General features: G+C 47.9%; 1 protein-coding gene across 1 annotated transcript in view; it reads left to right on the top strand.

Moving 5' to 3' along the window:
- COL4A1 (collagen type IV alpha 1 chain) overlaps window positions 1-27932 on the top strand; it is a 130629-nt gene that overhangs the window by 72829 nt on the left and 29868 nt on the right. The window contains exons 3-26 of the mRNA XM_036893621.2: window positions 3849-3938; window positions 4037-4081; window positions 4954-4998; window positions 5096-5158; window positions 5637-5690; window positions 5826-5852; window positions 7715-7798; window positions 7885-7947; window positions 9170-9205; window positions 9781-9822; window positions 10624-10710; window positions 11141-11167; window positions 11338-11388; window positions 12052-12096; window positions 12177-12230; window positions 13356-13397; window positions 14885-14969; window positions 15273-15308; window positions 16465-16629; window positions 19796-19891; window positions 21130-21213; window positions 21737-21807; window positions 25802-25993; window positions 26553-26721. Coding sequence (XP_036749516.2) covers window positions 3849-3938; window positions 4037-4081; window positions 4954-4998; window positions 5096-5158; window positions 5637-5690; window positions 5826-5852; window positions 7715-7798; window positions 7885-7947; window positions 9170-9205; window positions 9781-9822; window positions 10624-10710; window positions 11141-11167; window positions 11338-11388; window positions 12052-12096; window positions 12177-12230; window positions 13356-13397; window positions 14885-14969; window positions 15273-15308; window positions 16465-16629; window positions 19796-19891; window positions 21130-21213; window positions 21737-21807; window positions 25802-25993; window positions 26553-26721 — 1753 coding nt within the window. The remainder of the gene's footprint in view (window positions 1-3848; window positions 3939-4036; window positions 4082-4953; window positions 4999-5095; window positions 5159-5636; window positions 5691-5825; window positions 5853-7714; window positions 7799-7884; window positions 7948-9169; window positions 9206-9780; window positions 9823-10623; window positions 10711-11140; window positions 11168-11337; window positions 11389-12051; window positions 12097-12176; window positions 12231-13355; window positions 13398-14884; window positions 14970-15272; window positions 15309-16464; window positions 16630-19795; window positions 19892-21129; window positions 21214-21736; window positions 21808-25801; window positions 25994-26552; window positions 26722-27932) is intronic.

The raw sequence follows: 27932 nt of genomic DNA, 5'->3' as shown, positions 1-27932 counted from the left end.
TTACTTCTAAGAAGTAGAACCCCAGCTGCAAATTTCCTCCAGTTAACAGAGCTCACTGGGTCTGATCCGCCTCTCGTGGACGAGCCCAGGCCCGCGTAGATGGCTGTGCTCGCCGCGGTTGGCCAGCGCAGGACGGCTCTTCTGCAGGGTTGTCGCTGGTGCCTCAGTCCCTTGTAAAGATCCACAATCATATTATTTTAAATGTGAAAAATTAATTAAACATTTGACTGAAGGTTGTGACCCATGCTGACCACTGAAGCAGACGTGATATGGCCTCTGGTAGTAGGATTTCTGATGACTGCGTATTCTGGACGTACTTTGTGTTCACTTCAGTTCTTGTTGGGCAGTACTGAGTCCTCCACAGTCAGAAGCTCCCCCACTATTTTGGCTCCAGCCACCTGGGGAGTTCTGTGGTATATTTGTATTTCTCACCTAGATAGGAAGGGTGTTATATTCTAGCATTTGATTTCTATCATGAACTTATTTCTGTAAACATTTTAAGAGGGGAAGGCAATAGCATGTGATAATAGAACTTTTTATTCTCATCTCTTATGGAGTTTTAAAAAGTATATCCTTGCTTTAGATAATAGGTTGTGCAAAAAATTTAAATTGCTCCATGCACGAAACTATTCCAGCCCTAATTTAGAATGGCTAATTTTGATGCCAAGATCATTCTTTGTGGCTGCATTCTTCCATCTTTATAGATGATGGCATTTTGTTCTTCTCAAGTTCTGAGTTTCACCATTTGAGGATGTAGTGGTAATCACTTCCATTATGGCCCATAAACTTTTTTTTTTTAATTAGTATAATACATTACAGTGAAGTTCAAGAACAAAACGATTAAATGTCATTACACCACAACTTTTTGTGTAATATTTTACAAGCTTTTCTTTTCTTTCCTCCATTTAGAATTTTTGTTACTGTGATAAACAGTGGTTGCTGGTTTCATTTCTGCCTGGCATGAATTATGCGGCTGCCATGTCCCTTTGGACCTTGCCTGTAGCACAGCCTGGGAAATGGGTGACCAACTGGTCCTCCTTCTTGGCTGTGCTAACTGCACACATTCTGACTTGGACTCCAGCATGGGGGGACTGGGGGGGTGGTCACAGCTGTAGTGCTGCTGTTGCAGCTGCAGGGTCTGGCTTAGAAACCCCTGGCATGAGCAACCTTTGCACAACTTGTCCAGCTCTCTGCACTCCCTTTAACCCAGTGGAGATTTGCTAAAAGCTCAGAGGAATGATTTGGCCCACATACGGCATATGCTGTTTGCCAGCCGATTGTATAGCTGTTTGATGCTTATCCCGTTTGCTCTGCTCTGGTGCCCATAATAGCCTTGGACAGGATAAGAGTTGCTAGATTATTCATGTGCACTTTTGTCTGAGCAAAAGATTAGGAAAGTCAAAAAAAATTTGTGGGAGATGGCAAGCACCAATGTCGATGGAGGAGTCACTTCCTTTTTAGCTACTTAATTTCAAAACTCTTGAGATATGTGGATTGCTTAAGTGTTCTGGTGACATTTGGGAAAGAATGTGCCCTTGCAAGGACTGGGAATTCAGATTTCTCCATTCTGTTCCCAGGACCACGTAGGGGTCACCCAGGACATGTGACAAGCCTATTGAGCATCAGAATCCTAATTTCTGTAAAATGGACATAAAAGGGGCTAACTTAATGTTGGTGCATTGTTTAATATTTTGCTGGGAACCAGCGTGCTCTAGTGACCTAGAAAAAACATGGACTGTGGTGTGGGCTGACCTCCTTTCTATTTCTGGATTTAGCACTGACTCAATGAGAAACTTGTAGAAATCAGCAGTCTGGCTCTCGGCCCCCATGCAGTCCATGATTAGAATGAGAAGCATAAAGTCTTACCTGCACTGGGTCTCGTAACGCTATGGCCAATATTCATTCAGTACTAAAAGCACTCCACCAGATGCCTTAGGAAGCTTTCTCACTGACATGCCTCTCACATCTCCTGCCTATCTTGTGTTCAGTTATTGGGAGATACATAATTCAAGCCTCACTTATGCTTGAGCTGGCTGTTTGCAGTTCAGTTCTATTATTTTTTTGGGTAAAATTTCCCCATATCTGAATAAAAGGGAGAAGGGTGATGTGTCAGTGGGCAGTGTGTCTCTGTCTGAGGACTTCGGCAGTCGTCTCCAGTTGTTACTGCTTTAGGTTAAGAATGAATAGACTGAAGTTAAGTAGTTTTACATTTGAGCAAGTCTTGGTGTGAGAATGTTTTTCTTTCCCAGCTGTCTTGGGCCTTGGGGAGAAGGAGCCATCCATGGCAAAGCCTATGCTAAGGGCCCTGGGGATATGAGCATCTGTTCTTTCTGGTAGATTCTCTGCATGCTGTGGGTCCACAGGGGTGCCAAACTGTAGGGCTTGGTTTTCTTTCATCCGTTTACTATTTTATCATATCCTCTAGCATTTGAAATAATCTCCATGTTTATTGATGTGCTGTGTCTGGATTCCTGGTTACTCTTCAGTTAAGCTTACGATCCATGGGAGCCTGGTGGGTGGGGTCCCACGTGCAAGAACCAAATTTCTGCATTTCTAGAAATGCAACAGCCGCTGATTCACCAGCAAGTGCCAGGACTGGCTGAGTGGCTCGGAAAGAAGGCTGGCTTTGAGAGTTCTTACTCTGTCTCATTGACGCAGAGATGAAAAGCTTCTAAGTAACTCTTGGTGACATGTTTGTTATGAGATGTATAGCTTGCCAGTTTATTTTTGCTTTGAACTAATGTAACTGTGAGCAGTGCACTGGACACTAAGTAATCCTGCCTGTAATCTCCAAAGCGCCGCCTGCTTTTTAAAATTAGCTGGTAGTGATTGCTTAATCTGCCCAATTTGTATTGTAAGACTGCATTGCAGTCCACAAACTGTATGGAAAATACATTTTCTTGATTTCTTATCATGATTACAGGTAATTTTATATTAGCAGTGTAAATAAGGCAGTCTTCCCAGGCCACTGGATCACTGATATCTATAGAAAAAAATCTTATTTCCAGGATCAAAGTTATTTCCTGTGTGTTCTCGCCCAGTGGTATTTCTTACTGGTAGTTCCTTGTGTTCATGAGGCCTGGGTCCCATCCTCACTGCCATCTGTTTACCATCTTCCAGCCTGGATTTCTTCTCCCTTCTCTTATTTATCTTGCATTCATCCTTCAAGGGCCAGCTGAAGTCAGAATCCAACAAAGTCTTTCTGACCATTCTGTTGCCTTTTTGAATGTATTACAGCCATGTGTGTGTATCCTGAATAACTGTCTTTAATTTTGAAATAATGTTTCTTATTTCCCTTTGCTCTGTGAGGCAGAGACCATCATCAAGCCTTGATCCCACCCTCGCAAACACCTGCTTTTTAAAAGACACGCATGAAAGCCTGTCAGCAGGCTGTTGCTTGCACGGAGAAGTCTCCGCATCTTGGGCTGAAACTCACGCTGCACACCTCCTGGGTATCTGAAGAAAGAACTTGACTGACGGTGTGCTCACAAAGTCTCAGCAGCATGCCTACTGATGACAAGATGCCACTAATTCAGAGAGATTTTAATCAATTCAGTGGAAAAAGCACAACGGTTCATTATTTTATTTATCCAACAAATTCTTTAGCTTTTAGAATGTCGTGTATGGAAAGCATTGTGCCAGGTGCCATATATGAACATTCCTGGCTTCCAAGAGCTTAAAATATGGTAAAGAAAAGCCACCTGAACTAGGAATCGGTTCGTGGCATCTGTTTTCAGGCCCTCGCTCTAGACCTGTGTGATGTCGATGATACTTGGAAGGCCGGGCACCGATTTGTGCCCTTGATGTCTCCCGACCTGCACCTTGTCTGACTCGCTCCCCCTCCGCAGGGTGAAAGAGGCCTCCCGGGGCTACAAGGTGTCATTGGTTTTCCCGGAATGCAAGGACCCGAGGGGCCGCACGGACCGCCGGGACAGAAGGTGGGCTTGGCTGCGCGCTGGGGGGCTGGGGCGGACCGGGGATGGGCTGCGTGCCTGCTGCCCTGAGCGGCCGTGACGGCCTTCCTCTCTTGTCCCAGGGCGACACGGGAGAGCCAGGACTGCCAGGAACCAAAGGGACCCGAGTGAGTAGCGCCGCCGCGTGGGCGCGGCAGTGGGCGGGGTCGGGCTCCTCCCGCTGCTCGCCCCGCCCCCGGCCCCGCCCCCGCCCCCGCCTCCGCCTGCCCCTCGGCCTCGCCCTGTTTGCACCTGCTTTCGCCCTCTCGCCCATCCTCAAGGCTCCCTGTAGACATTCTAATTGGGGGAAGGGGAGACGCTCTGTCTAAAAGTCCTTGAAGAAAATGGCTCCTTTTCTGGGAAGGGCGGTAGTGTTTTCTGAGCCAAACCCGCTCCTCCCCGCCCGCTGCCCTGCCGGCTGCTCCGTTCCGGGAAACGCACGGTTGCAGACCTTGGACAGCAAGTCCTGCAGGCAGAAGGAGGGGAAGACCCCGTGAAACGGAAACGTTGAGTTACTGTTACATGGAAGAAAGGGAGGCGACAGTAAACGGGGGCACTTGTCGGCTCCCCTGCGTCCCCCGGGGCGGCGGGAGGGAGGAGCAGATAGCGGTGGCCCTGCCCGGGGTGCAGAAGACCCGCATCCCGACGGAGAATAGCATTTTACTTTCTTCCCCCAATGAATTGATTTATCCTGTAAACTCTTCTTCCCAGCTGCTTGGCATTGTGATGTGAATTATAAGCACATGTCAGCCTTACCTAGAAAGTACAAAGTATGAAACAAGGACAGTTATTTTGCGCATGTGCAGCCTTGACCTCAAGAGTAATGAATAAGCTTTGATGTACGATTTCTACTGAAAGCCGGGGTGGTGGCTCCCCGGGCTGGGCCGTGCCTGGTGTGGGTGTTCTGAAGGCCAGCGGCTAGGGTGTGGTGCCCGTGGCCAGGTGGGCAGAAGTGGAGCTGCCCAGCATCCATGAAAACTCTTCATTTCCCCCCTCGCAGGGACCGCCAGGAGCATCGGGTTACCCTGGAAACCCAGGACTTCCTGTATGTATAAACACCCCTGCTTCTGCATGTTTGCCCCAAGCAGTAGCTGCAGCAGGTGATTTTCCATGCTGGCTCCTTTTTCGCTTGTTAATTGCAGGGTATTCCTGGCCAAGATGGTCCCCCAGGTCCCCCCGGGATCCCAGGTTGCAATGGGACAAAGGTAAATTCAGAACTAAGACCCTCCCCCCTACCTTTGCACTATTGAGAAGGTGGGCACAGTTGTTCTGTGAACACAGTGCCGGTTGCCATAATTGAAAAATCACTTAAAGCTTTTTTTTCTTTGGTGAGGAAATACAGCCTTCCCAAATTTAATGTTCAAGAAAGACATAATCGTGACTTTCTTTTTTACAGACTTCTATCCTAAAGTTGCTTTAAACACAAAATTTCTCACCTATATTCTATTACTAAAACAAACAAGAAAATGCTATTGTTAATCCTGTCCCTATTAATTATATTCTCAGATATATTTCTTCTGTCGTGAAGTAGCACTGAGCAGTGAGCGTAGCTTGTAACACACACTTCTTAGCAACCGACAAATGGAGCATCTCTGAAGGGTGGGGCTGAGTGACCGGAGAGCATCTGCAGTGGTGCCCTGTGTGCCTTCATGCCCCCGAGAATGACTGTCTGTTGTTCCCTAGGGAGAGAGAGGGCTCCTGGGGCCTCCGGGCCTGCCTGGGTTCACTGGACACCCCGTGAGTATGGGGCTGTTTGCCTGTGGCAACAGTCATTCTCTTCCCCTCCCTTCCTCTTCCTCTCTCTGTACTTACGTCTTAATGCTAATGACATTTCGATAAAAACAAAGCTAATAGCAACCTTTTCTTTTCTAGGGACCACCAGGATTGCCAGGAATAAAGGTACATTATTTTATTTTACTGTATTCATTATGGGAGTCCTTTTAAAGCAGATGCCATCAAAGCCTATTTACTTTATATCACTTTGGTCTTTTGCCTATTAACATATTTGTCTAAAAAAGAGTATGTAAGTCATACACACAAACTTAAATTTTAGAGTCTAACGTTAAGACACCAGGCACAGTTTCTTAATGGGAAATAAGCCATAATAGGAGGTGTGGTGTGATGGTACATACCAACAGGTGCGGGCCCAGCCCGGATTAGCTGCCTGTACAGCCTCGACGCTCCTTTCGCAGAAGCGTGGGACTTCAGCACTGTGCCGCCCAAAAGGACTCCGCTTGTTATATTTGATCTATACAGCTTCACCCCTGTCTTGTTGTGTTGCCTGTAATCTGGAGTCGCTGCTATAAATTCCGTAATTATGGCAGGAAAACCCCAATTGCCTTAGGTTAGCTCCTTGGTGTTGTGGCCTCCCTCCTTCAGAGCCAATCTGTGGCCTTTGTGGCTTGAGTCTCACTTTGTGTCGAGGTGGAGTACGGGCCTCTCTGTGCACGGTTCAGAAGAGCTGCCCTGTGCCCTCCCTGCCTGGCCCCCAATCCCAAGGGTGGGCTGGTCCCTGCTGTCAGCAGCGGCTGCAGAGCATCTCTCGCAGTTGTTCAGGAGGGAATACGGGAGCGCGCGCCTTTGTGCTCAGCCCTGCCCAGCTCCTGTGATGTTCTTCACTGGGTGTTGGGCGCTGGGGAGCAGAGAGGACTCAGCTCAGGGGTCCTTCCTGGGCTGGGCAGGGCCGTCGCAGGCCTCGGTGGCTCTCCTTGCCTTCAGGGGTGGGGGCTCTGGGTGTTCAGAGCAGCCCTGGGAAAGGGTGCTTCCAACTTTTCAACAGCTGCTCTGGAGGCAACCACATATCTGAGTGAAGTCTAGTGTTGATGTGACCCTGTGTTTAGAAATACCCAAGAAATAGGACCCTTTGAGCTCTGAGCTGCAGTCAGGGTTCTGCAGAGAACAGGAGCAACAGGATGTGTGTATGTGTGTATATTGTATATGTACATGCACAATACATATCTGATGATACATAAATAGAGTGAGAGAGAGAGAAAGACAGGGAGAGAGAGGTTTATTCTAAGGAACTGCATGGTTGTGTGGGTTGGTAAGCCCCAAGCCTGCAGAGTGGGCCCGTGGGCCGGAGACCAGGACAAAGTGGATGTCCCAGCTCAGGGGCTCTCGGGGCGGGATTCCCTCCCCTTCATGAGAGCCACTCTTTCTTTGCCTAAGGCCTTCATCTGTTTGTGTGAGCCCCCCTTCCCCAGTTATGGAGGGTGATCTCCTTTACTCAAAGTCCGCTGACTTAAATGTCAGTCTCATCTTAAAGATGTCTTCACACTGACATCCAGACTGGTGTTTAACCAAACATCTGGACATTGTGGCCTGGATGAGTAGATACATAAAATTTGTCATCACACCCTGCTTTTTAGAACATGCTATTCTGGTTTTTTTCTTGAAAGATAATCCTTATTTTGTGAAAACAGCCTGTGGACACAGTTTTTCCGCAGAGACGGTGTCCCGGTCTAGAATTTCCCTGTCCCTGTGGGACGGTCACGTGGAAGGTCGTAGGTCCTTGCAGGTAGCCGGCTCTACGTGCAGCTCTGGCTCAGCTGACCTGACTCTGTGGCCCTGAATGATGGTCATTAGGCTGGGGGCAGCAAATGGGGTGTTGGCTGGCCTGCTTGTTTCAAGCTTAGCTAGAGTCTAAATCCCAGACTTGGGCTAGCTCTACAGTGGCTTGCATGCCTATTAATCAGTAGGCTTTCAGTTTCTTTACATAGGTGCCAACATCTGGGACTTTCTCTTACTTTTTCATCCCACAGGGAGATCCAGGTGAAATACTCGGCCATGTGCCCGGGGCCCTGCTGAAAGGTGAAAGAGGATTTCCTGGGACCCCCGGAACACCGGTAAGCATTTGCTGAATAGCGGTCAGCCCGAGCCGACCCTCCTCCTGCTTTGCATTGAATTCTTTTTTTTTCTCAATAAATTACAGGGCTCACCAGGATTGCCAGGGCTACAAGGTCCCATTGGCCCCCCAGGATTTACTGGACCACCGGTAAGTTTTTGGGGATAGCTCTCTGAAGCATTCATTCAAAGAACAACTGTTTTGAGGTGTGAAAATAAATAAGATTTAATGAAAACTTTACACAGTTGTGATCTTTCTTAGTTTGGATTGGTAGAATGAACTTCTTAAGAAAATGTTTGAATGGCCCTTTCGGTCCACACTCCCAGAGCTGTAGGCAAAGGCCTGTAACAGCCCTGTGGGCCAGGACACCCCAGCGGATGGCACACTCAGTGCCCGAGGGCTGAGTGGACACCGTGGTACTGAGGGGCCGACTTCGAAGGTGGGCGAGGCAGGCTCTGCCCTGGAGCTGGGCTCCTGGACATATGGCTGCCCGGAGGGCCTGCTCTGCGGGGGGCGGTGGGTGCAGACCAGCAAACAGGCTGCTGTGTGTTTGCAGTAAGGCCTGCGCAGACCGGGCGGGGAGACCCTCCCGTCCTCAGCTGCCTTCGCAGCTGATAAGTCTCAGTGGGAGGAGGGCTGCCATCTCTTCCCACGCACATTTTTGGGAGAACAGAAGAGTTAATATTAACGAGCCTTCCATGTTTGTTGAGGCCACATTTTCAGGGAGTGAGTGATGCACCCAGCTCTGTCACCCCACACACAAGGCCGCCCGAGAGTCCCTGCCAGGTTTTCCGGCTTATCTTTTAAGTTTACTTTTTCTCTTTTTGGTCAAACCCAGCAGTTCATCCACTCCTGCAGATGTAACCTCTTTTCTATTCTTGTAAATAAATGGCCTCACTTTTGTGAGGAAAGAGTAACATGCTTTTCCCTTTCAAGTGATTAGTAAAAGCCTTCTGGAAGTTTGTTGTGACACAGGGCATTTGTTGACTGCCTAAAGACATCATTTGACTTTTAAAGATGAACAGTTAGTTATATTCAAAGTGGACAAAATTCATTTCCAAACTGGAAGCTGTAGGGCTCGTAGAGTTTGGCAGATGACTTCACGCATCGCCCCTCAGCCTGGCCCGCTCTGGGATCAGTGGGTTTCACGGACAACACCTAGGATTTCGGGGTACTTCCATCCTTGTTAATAATCATCCTGCGCTGATTTCTAGTCACTTTCAAAATTTTACAGCTGGGGACAAAATATTTAAATACTAACAAACATATTATCACATTAACCATGGGATTTTAAGATAGCTTCAGTAAAAAGATGCAATCAAAGCTTACCAGGGTTGTGAAGAATATTTAATTAAGATTCCCTCTCTCACAGGGTCCCCCAGGCCCTCCTGGCCCTCCGGGTGAAAAGGTAAAGATTTTTTTCATTTGTTTTTGGCATTAGTATAAGACTATCATGAAACCACCATAACTCATTCTTTAAGTCTCTGTAAAAAGTTTTAGAAAATTATGATTTCTTTCTCTTTCCACCTACCCATCTGCCTACTTATCCATCCATCCACCCATCCATCTGTCCATCCTTCCGTCTATCCATCCATCCGTTCCCCTGTCCGTCCATTCGTCCACCTATCTACCTATCTAAGTGTTCTCTCGGTCTGTCAATTTATCAGTCTTTCCTTCCATCCAATTCATAGTTGTGTCGGAATCATTTGGAATCACTAATCTTTCCCTTTGTTTTCTAAACTCAGGTTTAGAAAACCTTAAATTAAAATAAAAAAGGTTTTTGTAGAATTCTTCTTAAATAATACTTTTAAAAACTTCTTTTAGATGTTGAATACATGTTCACAACTTTCTTGAAAAGTTTATATAATCAGAGGACAAAGCTATTGCCTTAAATATACCATCTTATTGTGTTTTATGTAATGTATTAGATGATTTTGAGCAAAATAGACAACTGATAATTGAAGTCTAATTTTTAATCAACAGGGACAAATGGGCTTGAGTTTTCAAGGGCCAAAGGGTGACAAGGTGAGTACATGGTACTTTGGAATATTTTCATGTTTGAAACACCAGTTCTAAGCATGATAGAGTTTCCGCCTCTGGACCTAGTCTTGGACCCTAAAAACCATGGTTACTCTCTCTGCACGTTTTTGAGTTTGTTAGTGTTTTCCTTAAAATGCACAGCTAGAATTCACTCAGGTGCTCTGTGTGTGATCTGACCAGCCCAGATTACAATGAGGCCCTTATTCTAGCTTTATATATATAGAGTTCACATGTTCTTGGGTGGTGATAAAGCCAGACCTAAATGTTATGGTTAAAAAGTCAGATGTAGGACCTGGCTATTAAACATACATACTTCCAGTTGTACCCAGCGGTTAGGGTGCCTGAGGAAGAAAATTCCTGATGGTTCACTAAGGATCCCTCCTTCCTCCCAGGCTCTCTTAGGCAGTCTGTACCCCTTGGCCTGTGCTGTCAATAGGACAGTATATGTATCCTAGTTGCACGCACGGGTACGTCTGTATGCATGGCCCACGCACATGTGCTGGCACAGGTGGGTCCTGTAGATAGATCCTGCAGGTTCAGGGTCATTGTGCAGGTTCGGTGAGGTCATGGCTTCCCTGCCCCCTGAGAGGTGAACATCTCCTCTTTATGTGCTTACTGTGTCATCTTCCTACTGAAACTTCATTTTCTGTTGTGGCAAGGGTGGCTAGAACAGGGCATAATTATATTCTTAAAATGGATGTTTTGCTTTAGGCTCCCCCCTTTGCATTTTTCTTCTCCATATACTTATTTTCATGCGTAATTAATTTTCTATTTTTGCCTCAACAGGGTGATCAAGGGGTCAGTGGGCCCCCAGGAGTGCCGGGACAAGCCCAGGTTAAAGAAAAAGGAGAATTTGCCACCAAAGGAGAGAAGGTAGGAGTGGACTCTGTCCAGCGAGCGCTGGTTTTCTAATTTGGGCAAATTCCAAGGGATAAGGAGAACCCGGGGCAAAATTCAGGCGTTCCGGGTGCATTGAGCCCTGGCGCGGAAAACCGACTGATAGGCTATCTATCCATGATAGACGAGCACCCTGAGGGCAGAGGCAGGGGGACTGGGTGCGCCCCAGGCTGGAGGGCAGAAGGGAGTTCCAGGGGCCCAGGCCAGGCAGAACCCGCTGCCCTCTTACATCTATAACCCGTCAATGTCAGGACAGAAGCCCTGGAGGCCAAGTTGAATTGTTACTAGGACCAGAAAAGGTGGTTTTTTTCCCCTCTTACATGTTCAGTGTAGCGTATAAAATGGATACAGCTGTTAGATGGTAGTAAACACTGACACTCTCTCTTTTATAAAAAAAATCCTTTAGGGTCAAAAAGGTGAACCTGGATTTCAGGTAAGTACTAAACCCTTGTTTTAGCATTATTATTTTGTGTGAAAGATAATCCATAATGTGTTGGATTTAAGTTACAAGCTTATTTCACCTTCAGTGCAATGTTTACTTAATTTACTATTTTGCCTAAATATTTTAATGAATCAAACCCTTTGTCTTTTTGTTCTTTTAAGGGAATGCCAGGAGCTGGAGAGAAGGGTGAACCCGGAAAACCAGGGCCCCGAGTAAGTGCTTGCAAAGGCCTCTCGTGTCCCTTCTCTCTGAGGGGCCTCATGGCATCTCCCTTTCCTCTCCTGAAGGGCTTTTCTGAAGCCCTCGTGAGCAGGAATGAGGAGCTGTGTTGCCGTTTCCAGGTGGAGGCCCTTTGTTATTTGTGGCCCTGCTAGACACAGCTTGGGGTGGGGGCGTCTCCCTGAGAGCCACCTGTCCACTTGCTCAGAGCTCTTGGCACCTTTGCTGCCACCTTGGGGCTCCGCCCAGGACCTGACGTCTCAGCCCCGAGCCCAGATGCTCAGGTGTTTTCCACCCCCTGCTTCCTGGTGACCAGAGACCCACTCGCTTCCTGTCACCTGGGCCATTCCCACTTTCTACCCCGAAGTGGGCAGGGCAACCCCCATTAAAACGAATCATCTGCCTGTCAGCTACCAAATGCATACGAGCCAGAAGGAAAACCCATGTCAGCTGTGCAGCCAGAGGGGCTGCATATCTTAGAAGATTTGGGGCTAATCAGGCTCCACTGTTTAAAATTTTTATAACGTTGTCAACTTTCATAGAGGTTTCCTATGAGAGATGACCTAGGAACTTGCATTTGAATGAGAACCTTGGTGTTAGAGCATATTTATTATGATTATTTATGAAATCCTAATGTTTAAATCCTTACTGTACAGGGAAAACCTGGAAAAGATGGTGAAAAAGGAGAAAAAGGGGGTCCAGTAAGTATTTCTCTGTAATTTTTGAAAGCAAGCTGTTGCCTTCACTCGCTTACAGTGACCACCTCCCTGTCTCATTGCAGGGATTTCCAGGCGATTCCGGGTACCCAGGACTCCCAGGCCGAGAAGGTTTTAAGGTAAATGGTGACACTGTTCTGAGTTTTTACTTTCATTTTTTAGTTCAGTCTAGAAGTTTTCCTAGAATAAAGGACTGTAGGCTCAAAGAATAAAAATTCTTTATGTTCCATTTGAGTAAAAGCACAATTTAGTAATTTTGTGTGCATGATTTTTTCAAGAAACAAATATACAGTGTTCCACTCATTCAAGTTTTCATGCCTTTAACGGCCAGAAACAAAGGCGCAAGAAATCTGCCATTTTTTGAGAAAGTCAAATCTTGTAGATCTTAAGAGGTAAATATGTTTAGAATATTAGCTACGATATTTTTTAAGTTCCACAGATATTTCTAAAATCTCTTCTAATATTCAAATAAGAAAAATCAAAGCATCCAATCCTGATTTAACTCCTAGTTTAATGCCTTGGTTTAAAAGGAAAAAAGGTACATTCATAGAATGTGTGCACATCTTAGGACTTTTAAAAGTATTATTATGATGCTTATTTAAGAACATTAGATATAAAAGGATTCATTTCTTTGGGTTTTTATCTAATAAGGATTAAATTAAGCTTCAAAGTGATCAGAATTTATCCACGCAATGTTTTTAGGTGAAACTGGATTTTAAGGGGAAGGAAAAAATCCATAAATATCCTGCTCTTATGAGTTTCAGTGCAGCTCCAATGAATCTAACATATAAAACCCTCAAATAATTTCCTTAAGAAAATATTTAGAAATCAAAAGCTTTCAAATTTTTCCTTTATTTTCATTTTGTTGAAAAACCACTATATACTAATTCAATTTACAAATGATTCTGTTAAAGTGCTCTGGAGGGAGCGTGCAATCAACAGAACAAATACTGTGAGCTCATTTGTAGTGTGGATAATTAGCACCCCATTTATGTCTCGTGGAAGTGTTTATTTCCGTATGTCACACTTAGGCAAGGCAAGGTGAAATGTTTTCATTTTTGTTACAATAGGTACAGAGCACTTTATGCTAACCACCATGAGAGACACTAGTAGAAGAAAATAATTTTAGTGAGTGGTGAACACAATCCCTGTTTTTCCAGAAAAAAAAAAAGGTTAACCCCACCTTCTGCAAGGCAGTCTTTATAGTTAAAAAAATACAAGTAAAGGTATTTTTTCTTTTGTAGGGAGACAAAGGCGAAGCAGGTCCCCCAGGCCCACCTGGCATTGTGAGTAAAACAATGTTCTCTGGTCTGTGAGAGCGTTTTGGTTGAGAAAGCAAAGAGATGAGGCCATCTGGTTCCGTGTCCATGTGCTCCACACACCCCTAGAATTGCATTTTTATGTAAAGGGGTGCATATTGCTTAAAAGAATAACTTTACATTTTGGACTGTGCAGAGTTTGGTACTTATTTTTTGTCACATTTTCTAATTTGTGTGTATCCCTGACCACTGGAAATGGAAAGAGTTGCCCGTGGATAAGAATATTAGCAATACTTTTCAAAACTTCAAAAAATAATGTCCCATTAGGGAAAATGTTAGTGAAAGAAACGTCATCCAGAATTTGACTCTCTCAGCAGAACAACTTTTATTTTTTGCAAATAACATTTTCTCTTTGGCCATAGTCATATTTGTATGTACTTACAATCAGTTGATCTGATGTTTATTCTTTTTTAAAAATGACCATTTTTCATGTCTGCAAGTTATCTTCAAATGATCGTTTTCAATATCCTGTCCGAATGTTGGGCTATAATTGTTTCAACCATTTTGCCCTGAATCTTTTTTGAAACTATGGAAATGTTAGCATTCTCGTGTTTGCTAACAGTCCTGCCCTGGTACGGAGAGCGGCGAAGAATGGCTGCGCGTGTCGCTGTGTGTCGGGGGTGTCGAGGGGCTTCTCCTTAGGCTGCGTTTCCAGGGTTGAATCACTGCAGCAAAGCAGGGGCCTCCTGGATGCTGTGATGCTTCCACGCAGCCTGTGAGGCCACTTCCCAGCCTGCGACCAGCAGCAGCGGCCAAGGAATGCTTTTATCCTGACCTCAGCAGCAGATCTTAATGTCTGTTACTTTACTTGCTGCAGAAGAATTATGTTTTCATAGTTATATGCAATATTCGACTTTGTCGTTTCCCTTGAATTTCTGCCATTTGGAAATGGGGTGAAGCAGTTCACTCCTGTACTGAGGCCACCAGGGCGTTTCCCTTGCCCTGTCCCCCTTGGGCCCTAAGGGAGTCCCCACTTTGGACCATTTAGGAAAATAAGACAAAAAGCCTCTTCCAGCCGAACAGTCGCGTGTTCTCTTTACGTTCTGCCTGAGCAAGTTTAAGGGTCTTCTTTAAAGTGGGCCCTTCAACTCACAGCTTGTGTGGACATTTAGGAAGCCCACACCTAAAGCTCAGAACGAATGTTTTCTAACTTGATCTCAATGCTAACATTCCTGCAGGCAAATTATTACAGAAGGAGGCAGCACTGCCTGGCACAGCTCTCTGTGAGGAAGGCCTTGGGAGATGCTCATCCTGCTTTCAAGACCCCCCTCCCCTCCCTCCCCCTCCCCTCCCTCCTCCTCGCCCCTTTCCCCCTCCCCTTCTCCACCACTCCGTTTTTACTTTTGCATTTCTTGAAATAATAACAAGAGGTGTAGCTTCTTCATCTGCACCGCTTTAATAGACAGCACCCACCACTCCCGTGCCACGTGATGATATGTTCTTCTGTAATGCAGGTTATTGGCACAGGACCCCTGGGAGAAAAAGGAGAGCGGGGGTACCCAGGAAGCCCAGGGTTGAGAGGAGAGCCGGGCCCCAAAGGTAAGTGCCTTTCTTTTCCCTCCCTCTGCCTGCCCCCTCCCCCTTACCCTCTGCCCCCTCCCCGCCTCCCCACCAACCCGTTTTTCTCTCCTTCCTTCTCCTTCTCCCATGCCCCCTGCACCCACGCACACCCTGGTAACACCTGCAGGGCCCCCCAGAGCCCCTCTTCCCTCGTGGGGCCCTGACCTCCAGGGCGCTGCTTCCGCCTCCCCAGGGCAGCCTGCCTGGCCGTGGCCGTGGCCCTGGGCCATCAATCTCAGGTGAACCAGTCTCAGGTTGTCCCGTTCTCTTTCTTTTTCTAAGGTTTCCCAGGATTGCAAGGCCAACCAGGCCCTCCAGGTGAGCATGCTTAATTGAATTTTTTATAATATTTGTGTAACTTCTCTGCAGTTGATGTTCTGAACATGCTTATGTATGTTAAATATTTGCATACGATGGCTGGCGATCCTGTCACACAATTCTGAAAGCAAGCTGTGTTCACAGGCACGCACTCCCTTTTAAGAGGCCCTTGGCTGTTCTGATCCACTCCACTCCTGCTTCTGGAATCCGTGCCAGTGGGCATAGTCTGTGCGGGTTTCACGCGCCCCTTAGCGGGGGCTCCTTTCCCTGCGTGCGCACATGTGTCCAGACGTGAGCCCTGGGCCCCAGAGCAGACATGACACACGCCCCGACAGCCCCCCCCGGAGCCCTGATGGGACGCAGCCCAGCGCTCGCGGACCTGGGGGCTCTGCCGGCTTTCGTTCTTTCTTGTTCCCTAGGTCACTTTCCCTGCTTCCTGCTGGACGGGGCAGCCCCCCACCCTCCGCCAAGCCTCAGGGTTGGGCCCCCGTGCTCCTCCTTCCTACTCAAGTCTCCCCTTTTCTCCTCTTTGCTGTAAGAACATGCTGGACCCTCCCGCATTCTGTGAGCGCATCACTTCACGCCTCCCGTGGTCTCCGCCGTGTGGGCCGAAGCCATTCCTCTGCCCCATTTGTCTCTTAACTTAGAATTCAAAGCGTTCTTCTGTGAAACCCTCTGGGCCCTGCCCAGCCCTGGCTGCAAAGGCCCCTGCTGGCGCTGCCCCGACTTCCCGCCAGGCTGATGGCCGCCCCCACGCACCTGCTAGTCCTTCCCTTTCCAGATGTTGCCTTTCATTTGCCAGCCCAGGGTCCCCCATCACCTCATGGCCGCTGTGCCCTCCTTAGTGCCAGCTCATGCCCTCTCTCTCTGAGTGGGCGCAGCGTGCGTGGAGGGCCTCTTCAGTCCTGCACGGGGAGTTCCGTTTGCACGGAAAGAAGCTCTAGAGTCTTAGTGCCCCCACAATGAGGCCCTTACCTTAGAGTCAGCATAGGAAGCGCTGAACCGTCCGCATTTATGGGGTAAGAAGCCCCCTGCTCACGCTGTTCTCACACAGAGCAGTTCCCCTCTCAGCCATGGTCACCAGAATTTTCTCTGGACTGGAGTTAAGGTTAGTTTGCGCTGTGGTCATTGACATGAGATTCCGTTCTGGTTTCAGGCATCGTGATACCAGGGCAGGCTGGTGCTCCCGGCTACCCTGGCGAAAGAGGAGAAAAAGGTGACCAGGGGTTTCCAGGCACATCTTTGCCAGGACCAAGCGGAAGGGATGGGCTCCCAGGCCCTCCCGGGCCCCCCGGGCCCCCTGGGCAGCCAGGCCACACGAGTAAGTTCCCTCTGGGGCTGTTTCTCTGCTGTCCCATGCAGGATAGGGTGCCGGGCAGAGCTCAGGGGGGTGGGGAGGGCACCCCAGGGTCTGTGGCCCAAAGGCTGTGGTGCCCAAGCTTTATGAATCACTCATAGCCCACTTAGGTATCAGCAAAATTAGTGATTCCACGGAAAGGAATAGTAAAAATAAAATAATAAAACTGGTTAGAGGAATAAGGACCCTGTTAACCTGCTCTGAGTCTCCTGGCATCTGAAGTTAAAAGCCAGCCAGCGGAGTTGTATGATTCTTATTGAAACAACACGTTCTAATTCATCTAGAGACACAAAGCAATGCTGAGAGGGACAGACGCACACAGGAAGTAGGGGGCGTGGACCACACAGTCGAGGTGGTAGCATATGGATGGTTTCAAATGGGATACACTGCACACACTTCCCTTACATCAGCCGCCATCAAAGCCGAGCACAGAACATTAAACTGTTGATCCGGGCCCTGTGGTCCCAAAGCAGTACCAGCTGGGAATGTAAGACAATCTCAGAGGAGCTCGTAGTCCCAGTGGGAACGCGTCTGGTTTCCAGAGCAGGTGGGTCCGAAGCAGCATGCGCTCTGTGGAGCGCGTACAGTGCTGGGCCCCCGCGGGCTGACGGCAGAGCTGTACCGTGTCAGGACCAGGTGACTTACTGCCGGAATTCAGGCAGATCTTCATGAAAGGAAGAACCTATGGACGAGGCTCCACGTGGGTGGGACAGTTGATTCTAGGCTTGAAACTTCGCTGGGAAATGATCAGCGTGAATTTCCTTGGACGTGTTGCTATTGGGCAGGGGAGACGGATGGGTGGCCTGTGGCCACGGGGTCCTCCTCCTTTCTCTCATGGCTCTCTGAGACATGGCAATGAAGATGAAGTAGTGAAGTCCTGGAGCCACTCTGCCCAAAGTTGCTTTTTTTCCATGTGTCTCAGAGGAGGTTGTAAGCATCTAAAGGGATGTTGGGCCCCTTATTCATTCAACAAGCATTGAAGTGCTGGTGGCAGGCCAGGCACCATTGTAGGAGTGGTGACCGTCCCCACAGAGCAGTCCCAGCCTCCAGGGATGCATTCTGCAGGGGAAAAATAAAAAATAAGTAAACTGCATGGCATGCAGGACATGACAAGTGCAGGCTATGAGCAGGGTGGTGGGTCATGGCTGTCATTCCAGACAGAGTGATCAGTAAAGACGGGAAGGGCAGGAGACAGCCAAACGCAGGGAACTCTGGGAAAACATTAAAAAAAAAATGTTTGTAATTTTGCCTGTACCAAAATATGATCAAGTTTCATGTAAAGACACGAACTTTCCACCCCTGTTAATTGAGTGGGTTCTGTAATATCTACCATCCCAATTTCCCACATTGTCCTTTTTAGTTTATGTAAATTTAGTGACTCAAAATCACAAAGTATGAAGTGATAAGTGATAAATGAAAGTTTTAAAATCCAGATTTGCAGTGTATGTGCAGGAGGCCACTTCTTAAAATAAACTGCCAGGTTGGGGCCCATCGGTGGCTCATTAACCACCCCATACAGAGGTCTCTGTCCCGGGTCCACTCCTGGGTGCCTGTCCCACAGGCCGCGCGGCCCTGTGCCCAGGGAGCTGCAGAGGCCTTTCTTGAGCAGATGCTGTGAATGTCAAATCTGAACCTGCATTTTGGAACTGCTCAAATAATCACAGAATTCTTGCTTTAGACAAACTTGTTTTATGCTGCCTTTGATGAGGAGGTACAGTCGCTTTCTTATCTAGGATGTGAAGGGACTCTGGTTGAGATGAGGCTATTCTGGAAAAGCAGATCATAAAAATGTTACGTCTGTCCATATTCACATGCCTGTGTTCCCAGAATCAGGGAATTCATAGACTCAGCGTGCAGATAATGTAGGGAAATAGGAGCTGCTCCTTGAAGCATTCACTGCGCTTTGTTCAAGCTGGAAGGGGTGAGCAAGGAGCCGGGCGGGAGGAGCCAGGCAAGAGTAGGTGGCCTGGGGCAGAGCTCCTGCCCCTGCAGGCCCTTTGGCCACCCGTCACCACGAGAGCTCCCGGAAAATATGCACAACAAAAAGCAGGAACGCCTTCTCCCTTGGACTTCAGTTCCTACGCACTTGGAACTAACTTCTCCTCTGAGCTCGGAACAGTCATAAAACAGGGAGGTTTGGCCCTTTCTAGGCCTTCTTGTTCGGGAGAGCAAAGCCACTGCTGTCTGCTTGACACTTTGAAGAGCAGACACAGCTGGGGTGGGGGCACCGGGCAGGCTGACCCTGGCTGCTGCATCCAAGCCAGAGGGGGCCTGGGGCAGGGCACGGGGCTCTGGTGGTCGGGTGCCCACCAGCCTCTCCTTGTCGTGTATTCCCATGAGACAGCGTGAAGGACGCATGGGCCTTGCTCACGGATGTTTGGACCGCCAGCATGATGGCAGTGCCCGGGCAGAAGCCATATGTTACGTTGTTCACTCGGTCATTTTTCTTCAAAGCTCTTGCAGAAGGAAATATAAACTCTATCACTGTGTATCTGAACTATAAAAATATATATATATATATATATATATATATATATATATATATATATATATATACATTTTACTGGAACCCACAGCAGATGGTGTTTGCATTTTTGCAATTCATTTTCATGCCTCTTTACATTAATGATGCTCATAATTGAACAGGAACAAACAATTAGAGGCATTTGCCCACACATGGCCTGCATTCTTTAAGACAATGATTACTTTGCTGTAAATTTGCTTAGGGAAAAAAAAAGGAATAAAGTTGTGCAGGTCTCAGCTTACACTTCACAGATGATGTGATTGTGGACAAGCCACTTAACTTTTTTAGCCTCAGTTTCTTAATCTGTAAAACGAGGATGATGGTGTTTGATTTTTTGCAACATAAAAATGAGAGAAGGTGGAGACCTGAACTGAAATGTGCTTTAGAATTGTTGGTAGAACTGGGTGGATGCCGTGTGCGCCGGTCACGCTGTGCGAGTTAAAATGCTCGGATTGTTTTGGAGCAAACTAAAGCTGGATTTCTAATACTTACCAAATAGCCTAAAAATAGTTGGGTTTTATAATAGAGATTAAATTAAGAGAGGTGGGAAAACCTTGCTTCAGTTGGGTGGGAATGATCTTGTGACCTAAACAAAATCCATTTCAGATGGAATCGTGGAGTGCCAGCCCGGACCTCCTGGGGACCAGGGGCCTCCTGGAATCCCGGGGCAGCCGGGGCTAACGGGGGAAGTTGGAGAGAAAGGTGAGAGATCCTGACGTTTTCAATGATGGTTATGCTTGCGCGGATGCTAACGTCCACGTGCCAGTGCTGGGAGGGCATGGGCGTATTCTCCCTTTATCTGGAACTTCCCTCCAAGTTCGTTCCTCGCCTGTGTCTCCCTCCAGATCTGCTGGGATTGTCCTGTGTCTGGGGGAGACCGGCCACCTGGGGAGCCCCAGGGAGGAGTGGTCACTTACTGCTTTGCCCTCTCCCTGGCCAGCAGATTACGTCCTTAGAGCCATAGCTTACTGACATTTCTCAGGTCAAAGTTTGAGAGTCCCTGTCTCAAGGAATGAACATGTTTCCGTTGAGCCCCATCACAGGTGTGTCCCTGGGATGCTTGTCCCCTTCTGAGCCCTGTTCCCATAATCAGTGTGAACACATCTGCTGCTGACGCTCTGTGAGGTCTGCCCGGCTCTCAGTTTTATCTTTACTCTTTTCAAGTGTTTGCTGTGACAGCAGCGCAGATACATACTAATCTCTTCATAATCTTGGAAACTGAGTGGATTACCACGGCATCAACAGTCCTGTTTTTGAGTGGATATTCTAATATTTATATGTCTGAATACCCAGAGAGTGGAACAAATAGGAGGCTTTCCCCCAAAACTAACCCTGCTGTGGACCATTTCTGGCTTTGGATTGCAAAGAATTTTTGCTTCAAAAGTCTAAACATGAATGCTGCATGGATAATATCTCTGAGCTGGCATCTCAGAGTTTTGACAGCCTCATGCATTGCAGACCCTTAGATGGAAGTGATGGGGGCAGTAATCTAGAGGCACTTGGTTTTTAGTGAATCTCTCTAGTTCCTGATGCTGAGTACTTGCTGACATGGGCTGTTCATTTTCTGATGGAGCCGGGGTCTGCTGGCCTGCGGCTGGGTGTGCCGGGCCTGGGGCAGGAGATGGGGACCAGCTTAGGCGAATCCTAGGAAGGGTTTCTCCATGCACACTCTGCTCTGTATCAAGCTGGGTTTGTGCCTAGAAACCAGGCATTTTAGGGTTGAGGGCACAGATATATATATCTAAGACAATGTAAGGCCTTTTAGCTGAATTTGAAAATCAAGACATAAAATGTTACAGTTCCCACAGGCAGGCACGTCCTCCCATTTTCCTGCACTGCGGTCTCAGCCTTTTGATGATGGCCTACCTTTTATTCTGTCACTGTGCTGCAGGGGCTTCTGTCATGGGTTATATATAAGGACCCCTGTGTTTCCTTTTTAGGTCAGAAAGGAGAAAGCTGCCTCATCTGTGACACAGCAGGACTTCGCGGGCCCCCTGGGCCGCAGGGTCCCCCAGGGGAAATAGGTAAGACGTCAAACGTGAAAGGATCAGCTCAGAATCTGCTTCAATAGGTTGGAACCTTCACAGTGAAATGTATCTTATGCCAGGAAATACTAATTTTCTGCATTCAAAACTAAAGCACAATAGTGAGAGTTTTAAGTCATACTTCCAGGATTTGTTCGTTTTTTTTGAAAATGATCGAGATAGCCTATAAATTCGGCATCGTAAAGATTTCCTAATAACAGGATGGCAACATATGGTTCACTTGGTTCCGCAAATTGTGTTGTCTGAAAAGAAGTTACCAGAATGTTCTGGTTTAAGTGGTCTCTGGGGGTGTGAGCCAGGGCCATGGGGACATCCTGCGGCAGTGTCATTCGCATTCATTTGGGCTCACTTCATTATTACTCTCTTGAGATTCTTCCGACATCATCCACTTTGCGTTAAGATCCTTGCACTTTTGAAGCTCGGAAAAAAGTAAATAGGCTTTGAGTTATTAGGAAGTGTCTTATCAACGATGTGTTACAATTTTTCTCCTGTCTTATGAAAGGTTTCCCGGGACAGCCAGGGGCCAAGGGTGACAGAGGCTTACCTGGCAGAGATGGTCTTGAAGGATTGCCTGTAAGTAGACTGTGTGGTTCGCATGCATGTTAGAGTCGCCACCAAGCAGGCTAGTCGAGTGCGTGCCTTGTGGGGCAGTCAGCCTCTGAGGCTTCAGTCACTCCCTGAGACCTGCACCTGAAAACGAGCAGGGCTGTCCAATCCTGTGCTTGCGTGTCAACTGCCTTTCTTCTCACCGGCTCAGAATTCAGTTGCTGCTTACCTGTGTCCAGATGCCACCTGGAATGTTGATCACATCAACATGATACCTTTCAGTTAAACAGAGTATCAGCTTCTTATGGTTTCTATTTGGTTTTAAAAGAAGCCATTGAATAGGAGAGAATAGTAATAATCTTAGACATTGAAGGATGTTTTAGTGTATGTAGTCGGCTCTATTTCTCAAGCTTTAAACTGGAGAGCATTGTTCTTGTATTTTCTTTGCTCTTCTAAGCTTTGTAGGCATTAACCAGTTTCTACACTTCCTTTCATTCTTTTTCTCCTTTTTCCTTCCCTTTTTTCTTTCTTCTTTTGTCATAAATTGAAAGTCAAATCTTTAGCATTGTCCTTTTTTTGATGGAGCTCTTTAACTTTTGTAAGATGTTGAAAAATATTTCTGGAAGCTTCTATAAAGGTGGGTCAGGGCAAAAGTGAGTTGAAACAGGAATGAACAGCTGGAATTCAGCAATAGTGTTCTTTTGAAGTTAGATCTTGGGATTCTGCTTTACAGAACTTCCCTCCTATCTGGGAAGCTAAGTTACAAGTCGCAACTGTTTAAAATATTTCTAAATAAGTTAGAAGTTCACGTAACTGGGAAGCCCTGACTGTGGTGGGGATCAAAGACGAGGCCTGGGAAGGGGGCAGAGAAGCATGCTTTTAACCTCTGGACATGGTCTGTGTCTGCTTGGCCTTCCTGGAGTACTTCCTGGCTCAGCCCTGCCTGAAACCCAGTCCAGGCACAGCCCCCGAGCTCCCTGACTAGAAATGGGAAAAGGGAAGGAGGTGAGGGAACAGGGTGGTTGAGAAGTCATGACGAAGGGGAAAATAAAGAAAAACATACAAGTCTAAGCCCCACACCTCCTCTACCAGGAGCTCTGTGCTTTCTGCAGATGGAAAGGTTTCTAAAAATTGTTTTATGGCCAAATAATTTAGTTGACATGGTAGTAATTTTCCTTTTATTTGAAGCTCTATCATAGCTTCCTGGCTTAAGTAGCTCAAAAATGTGGCTCTCCTATTTTGAATTTGGCTGAAGGCTGAAAGTGGTGCTCACAGCCAGAGCATGCTAGAAAGTGGATGAAAATGAGAAAGGGGTGACACGCTCTGGTTTTCTGTTTGATTAAAGAGTATTTTTGTGACATAGCCTTTTGAAGACTGAGCGTTTGATTTTGGGAAGGCAGGACAGATGTCAGGAGGCGGGCTCCTGGTGAGGCGAGGGGCTGGGAGTGGCCGGCTGCAGTGTGGCGCTCGCGGCTCTTCCCACAGTGCACTGTATGCAGAAGCAGCCCGTGCATCGCCGGGTCTGCTCCAGCTGACGTGGCCAGGGTTGGATTTTCAAGGCGGTATTTGATTCCTTAACATTCATCTTTCTTAAGAGATGTGGATCAAAGACCTTTGAGTCACTTAGGATGAAGTTGTTCTGTAGCAAGAAACCACATGAGATATCAGAGGAATTAAAAAAAAATCTGGATTTCTCCCTTGAATGATAGCTGGCAAGGTCATCATTATTTTAAAAAATTATATTTTCTCGTCCTATGCACACAGTACCAGAAAACTATACTTCTAGGCTGTGAGTCATCACCATAAAATGACATAGTGAAGCTTCCAGATTGAGAAAAAGATACATTGGTTGTAATTTCTTACCTTGGTATTTATCTTTGATCGGCGAGTACTGTGAGCTCGGCTTATCCTTCCTCCAGTGCCTCCCTAGCTGCAGACATTCGGGGCACAAACAGAGACGCCTCCGTTGAACCCTTAAGCCCTGAGAGACAGGTGGAGAGGTGGACATCAAGTCAGACGTTCCTGACCAAGGAACGCGGGTCCTACCGCGAGGGCCACGCCACGGACCTCGGAGACCCGGGAGAGGGCAGGCGAGGCCTGGCAGGAAGGGCTCTGCAGAGGTGCCCAGTTGTAGCTGGGACTTAAGGACGCATCAGCGCTAAGAGCTACCTGGGGGGACCAGCCACAACTACCACACCACCTTTCAGCTAAATAATGAATTTTCCATGACCCTCCACTGACCTTCCTCGCAGGTGGCTGAAGAGAGAACTTGTTGCCCTCTTGGGACTGGAGCAGATGTACTGGGCCCCTTGCGCCCTCCTGAGTAGGTCTGAGCGAAGGGCCCTCTGTACAAGGACGTCCAGCCCAGGGCCGGCTGCGGCCGACTGCATCCGCCCAGGAGGACGTCCTGCCACGATAGGAATGGCCTGTGTCTACGCGGTCCGGTTTGGTAGCCCCTGGCCAGTGGCAGTGACTGAGTTCTTGTGGTGTGGCCGGTGTGACGAAGGAACTGAGGCTTGTGTAGTTTCTGGATTGTGTTGGGCGGGGTGGGCTTGTTGCCGAGGCCCAGGCCTCTGGAAGAAGAGGGGCCGGCTGTGCATCTCGGTGAGTGTAACTGCCGCGCTTGGCATGGGAAGAGCCGCTGCCCCTTGGCCGGCCCTGCTGCAGCTCTCGGGCAGCCATATGGGCGAGGGGGTGTGTCAGACGCTGTGAAGTCGGTCCCAAGTTCGCCATTCTTTGGCATTGCACAGGCCTCTGACTGCCTGTCAGCCTGGTCCCCACCTCTGTGTGATAGGGAGCTCATACCGGGTAACACCTAACCCTTCAGCGCTCCTGTGGTCAGGGGTCGAGTACAGGCTGTGCAGCCAGAAGTAGGCGTGTTCTGGCTGTGTGGTCTTGGGGGTGTCACCAGGCTTTCTGAATATTAGTTCCCGCGTCTGCAGGCATGGAGTCGGTGTCTCCCAGCAGAGCTGGGTTGAGTCGGGGTCGATACGTCAAGCATCGTGATGCACAGTAGGGGCATAACGGAGGGGAGCTAATTTTTGAATCCGAAGATTGTACGGATTTTGGTATGCCCTTGTCTTCCAGCACCTTCCTTTGAGGAGTCCGTATTACACACACAGTGTCTGTGAGTGTGATTCACAGATACCCGAGAGCCATCTCAGAGGGAGTTTGCGAGAAAGAATTCAGAATAAATGAATTACGCTAGGATTTAAGTTCTTCCAGTCAGCAGGGAGGCTGGAGAGGTTTCCTCGTCAGGCCTAAGAGAACCAGTAACTGAGACAGTTGTTGAAGGCTTGGCGACCTCTCCCGGGAGCACCAACTCCCAGAGGGGCTGTGGGGTGGCGTGGGCATTGCTTGAAGACTTAGCTTTCCAGGAACTGGGACATGTTCGCATGTGTGTTGGAAAAGTCAGTTCTAGCTGCCGACAAGAGAGCTGGCCCAGGGCTCTCTCCCGTTTCCTCTGTCACTCGTGCCCGGGAGTCCTTATCTCTTCCGGAATTTGGGATGTGAGCGTAAAGGGAAACTGCCACTTCAGTACTGAGACTTGGAGGCAGTGGGCGGTTGCGAGCCCTCAGGGACGCTGCACCCGCCATCTGCACCCAGAGGCTGCATCCCTCATTCCTGGGCCCGAGAGGGCACACAGTCAGCACCTTCCCACGCTTGCTGAGATGCCCCTGTAGTGCTGACAGTCACAGGGAGCAGGAGAGCTAAGGACTGTTCTTCGAGCTGGGTGCCAGGGCTACACTTTTGCATCGCCCGCCTCTCCTGGTCTCCCTTTGGAACGAATGCCTGGTAGAGACTCTAGGTGCTTTTAGAGAAACACAAGAGGTGGGGTTGGTTCGGGGCTTTGTCACAGGGCTTTTGTGTTGCCTCTAGAAAATGAATGAGCAGCTCTAAACATGTTGCCATTTTCCAGGGAGGCAGCTTCTTGGAATCTTTGGCAACTGTGGAACCAGTCACACTGGTTGGTCCTGTGGGTGGATGTCTCTGGTGGCATCATAAGGCTTTGTTCTTGCAGGGACCACAAGGTGTCCCGGGGCTGATGGGCCAGCCAGGAGCCAAGGGAGAGCCTGGCGAGTTTTACTTCGACGTGCGCCTCAAGGGAGACAAAGGAGACCCGGGTTTCCCAGGACAGCCCGGAATGCCAGGCAGAGTGGGGACTTCTGGGAGAGATGGCCATCCGGGTCTGCCCGGCCCCAAAGGCTCTCCGGTATGCTTATTTTTAGACTTCAAACATGCACTTTATAAATGGATCTGCAAAGAATGAAGAAATGAAGTTTTTGAATCATATCTATGTATTTTCATTTGGATGGTGATCATCATAAATGAGCTTGTTTCCTGGTTCACAGGAAAACTTAAGTCAATCAGTGTAGGCATAGAAGGCGTTGACTCGAGTAACTCGATGACAATGGACGGATGTCTTCTGATGTTTTTAGGGGAACTGAGAAGACTTCCATTCATTGTATGGGAGGTGAAATCAAAGTCAGTGGTACTCAATTTAATGTTTAAAAGAAGATTCCAGATGCAAGTACTCTACCCTTTGAAGTGTCCCTTATTTAGGAAAGGGAGGGAGGTGGTTGTTCAGCTTAGAGGGAAGAATGCTGGTTTCATTTATTAACTACAGGCTGACCTTTGTAGAGGGGTTGAGGTAAATAAATAGCATAAGCCAGTTAAACTCTGGTACTTATTTACTAGAAATAGTGGAGATATTTGACACGGAGGAGTATTGGTATGTCTGCTAATAGTTCTCCTGTCTCTCTTGGTTTCAGGGTTCAGTAGGACTGAAAGGAGAACGTGGCCCCCCCGGGGGAGCTGGATTCCCCGGCAGTCGCGGTGACATTGGTCCTCCTGGGCCTCCAGGGTTCGGCCCCATTGGTCCCATTGGTGACAAAGGACAGCCAGGCTTCCCTGGAAACCCTGGATCCCCAGGCCAGCCAGGTGAGGCTCGACACGAGCACGGGGCCCAGTGAGGGACTCGGGGTTAGGCTCAGTCCCTCCAGGAGGTGGCGTGACCTGGGCGGGTCCCCCCTTAGTATTTCTGTACCTCGTTTATTCATATATAAGAGAGGCCGGGTAATGTAGAACCTGCCTACAAAGAAGTAGAATTTGTAGATGATGTTCTTTATCCTAAGCATGTGGCACATCCCAGCTAAAGTCAGCCTTCTACATGGAAGGGACACCGACATGAGCCCCTGTTCCTCCTCATCTATTTTCTGTATTTTCCCTGGTGGGCAATCCATTTGGCCTCCGTACAGCCCAGGAAGTCCAGTCCCTCCCTCCCCGTTGAGATGCCTGCCTCCCAGCTAACCAAAAGGGCCATTTCAGCTCCGCTCCTGCCGTTTAATGCCATGTGGCTCCAGTCATTCGCTGACTATTCTTTATGTGGTTCTGTGTGCCCAGCACTGTGCTGGGTGGTGAGCAGAGTGGGGAAGCCATGGCCCTGTGTTCCTGGAGCTCACTGTTCAGGGCCTGGCGGAGAATGTGGAGAAAGGGCTTCCCAGGGACATCTCTGCCACATCTTCATGACTTTCAGGGACAAAAGTGATAAAGGGGGTGCCCCAGGCTGTGCACACGGTGGGCTCTCAGGAATCTATTAGTTGTATATGATTCAGAGTAGAAATGGAACATTCATATAGTTCCCTAGAAATTCTGGAATGAGGAGTGGAAGTGTGCATGTGTTACTAAGAAATGTTTTAAAAGTTGTAGAAATGAATGAAAGAACTCTAGGTGTTTAAAATTGTTTGCCTTGTAAACTTTGAAAAGCATTATCAGCTAAGGTGCTGGATAATCAAAACACCCAACAGGGGTCACAAGAGGAAACCACAGGGCATCCTTGGGGCATCCATCCTGAGGCCCCCATGGGTGCCCGAAACCACAGATAGTGCCAAACCCCACATGTACTGTGTTTTCTTATTCATACATGCCTCTGATAAAAGTCTAATTGATAAAGTGAGAGAATAACAATAACAAAATAGAACAATTTATAACAATACACTATAATGAGAGTCATGTGAATGTGGTCTGTCTCTCTAAAAATATCTCACCCTTCTCGGAATGATGTGAGGTGACGTGAGGTGACATGAGGCGGCCGATGTGGGCTCTGTGACTTTGCGAGTCACCCATCATCAGGAGGATCATCCGCTTCTGGA

Source organism: Manis pentadactyla, chromosome 17 (genome assembly GCF_030020395.1).
Source record: "Manis pentadactyla isolate mManPen7 chromosome 17, mManPen7.hap1, whole genome shotgun sequence".
Lineage (NCBI taxonomy): Eukaryota > Metazoa > Chordata > Mammalia > Pholidota > Manidae > Manis > Manis pentadactyla.
The sequence above is the reverse complement of the archived record's forward strand: the minus strand, read 5'-3'. Positions and strand labels throughout refer to the sequence as shown.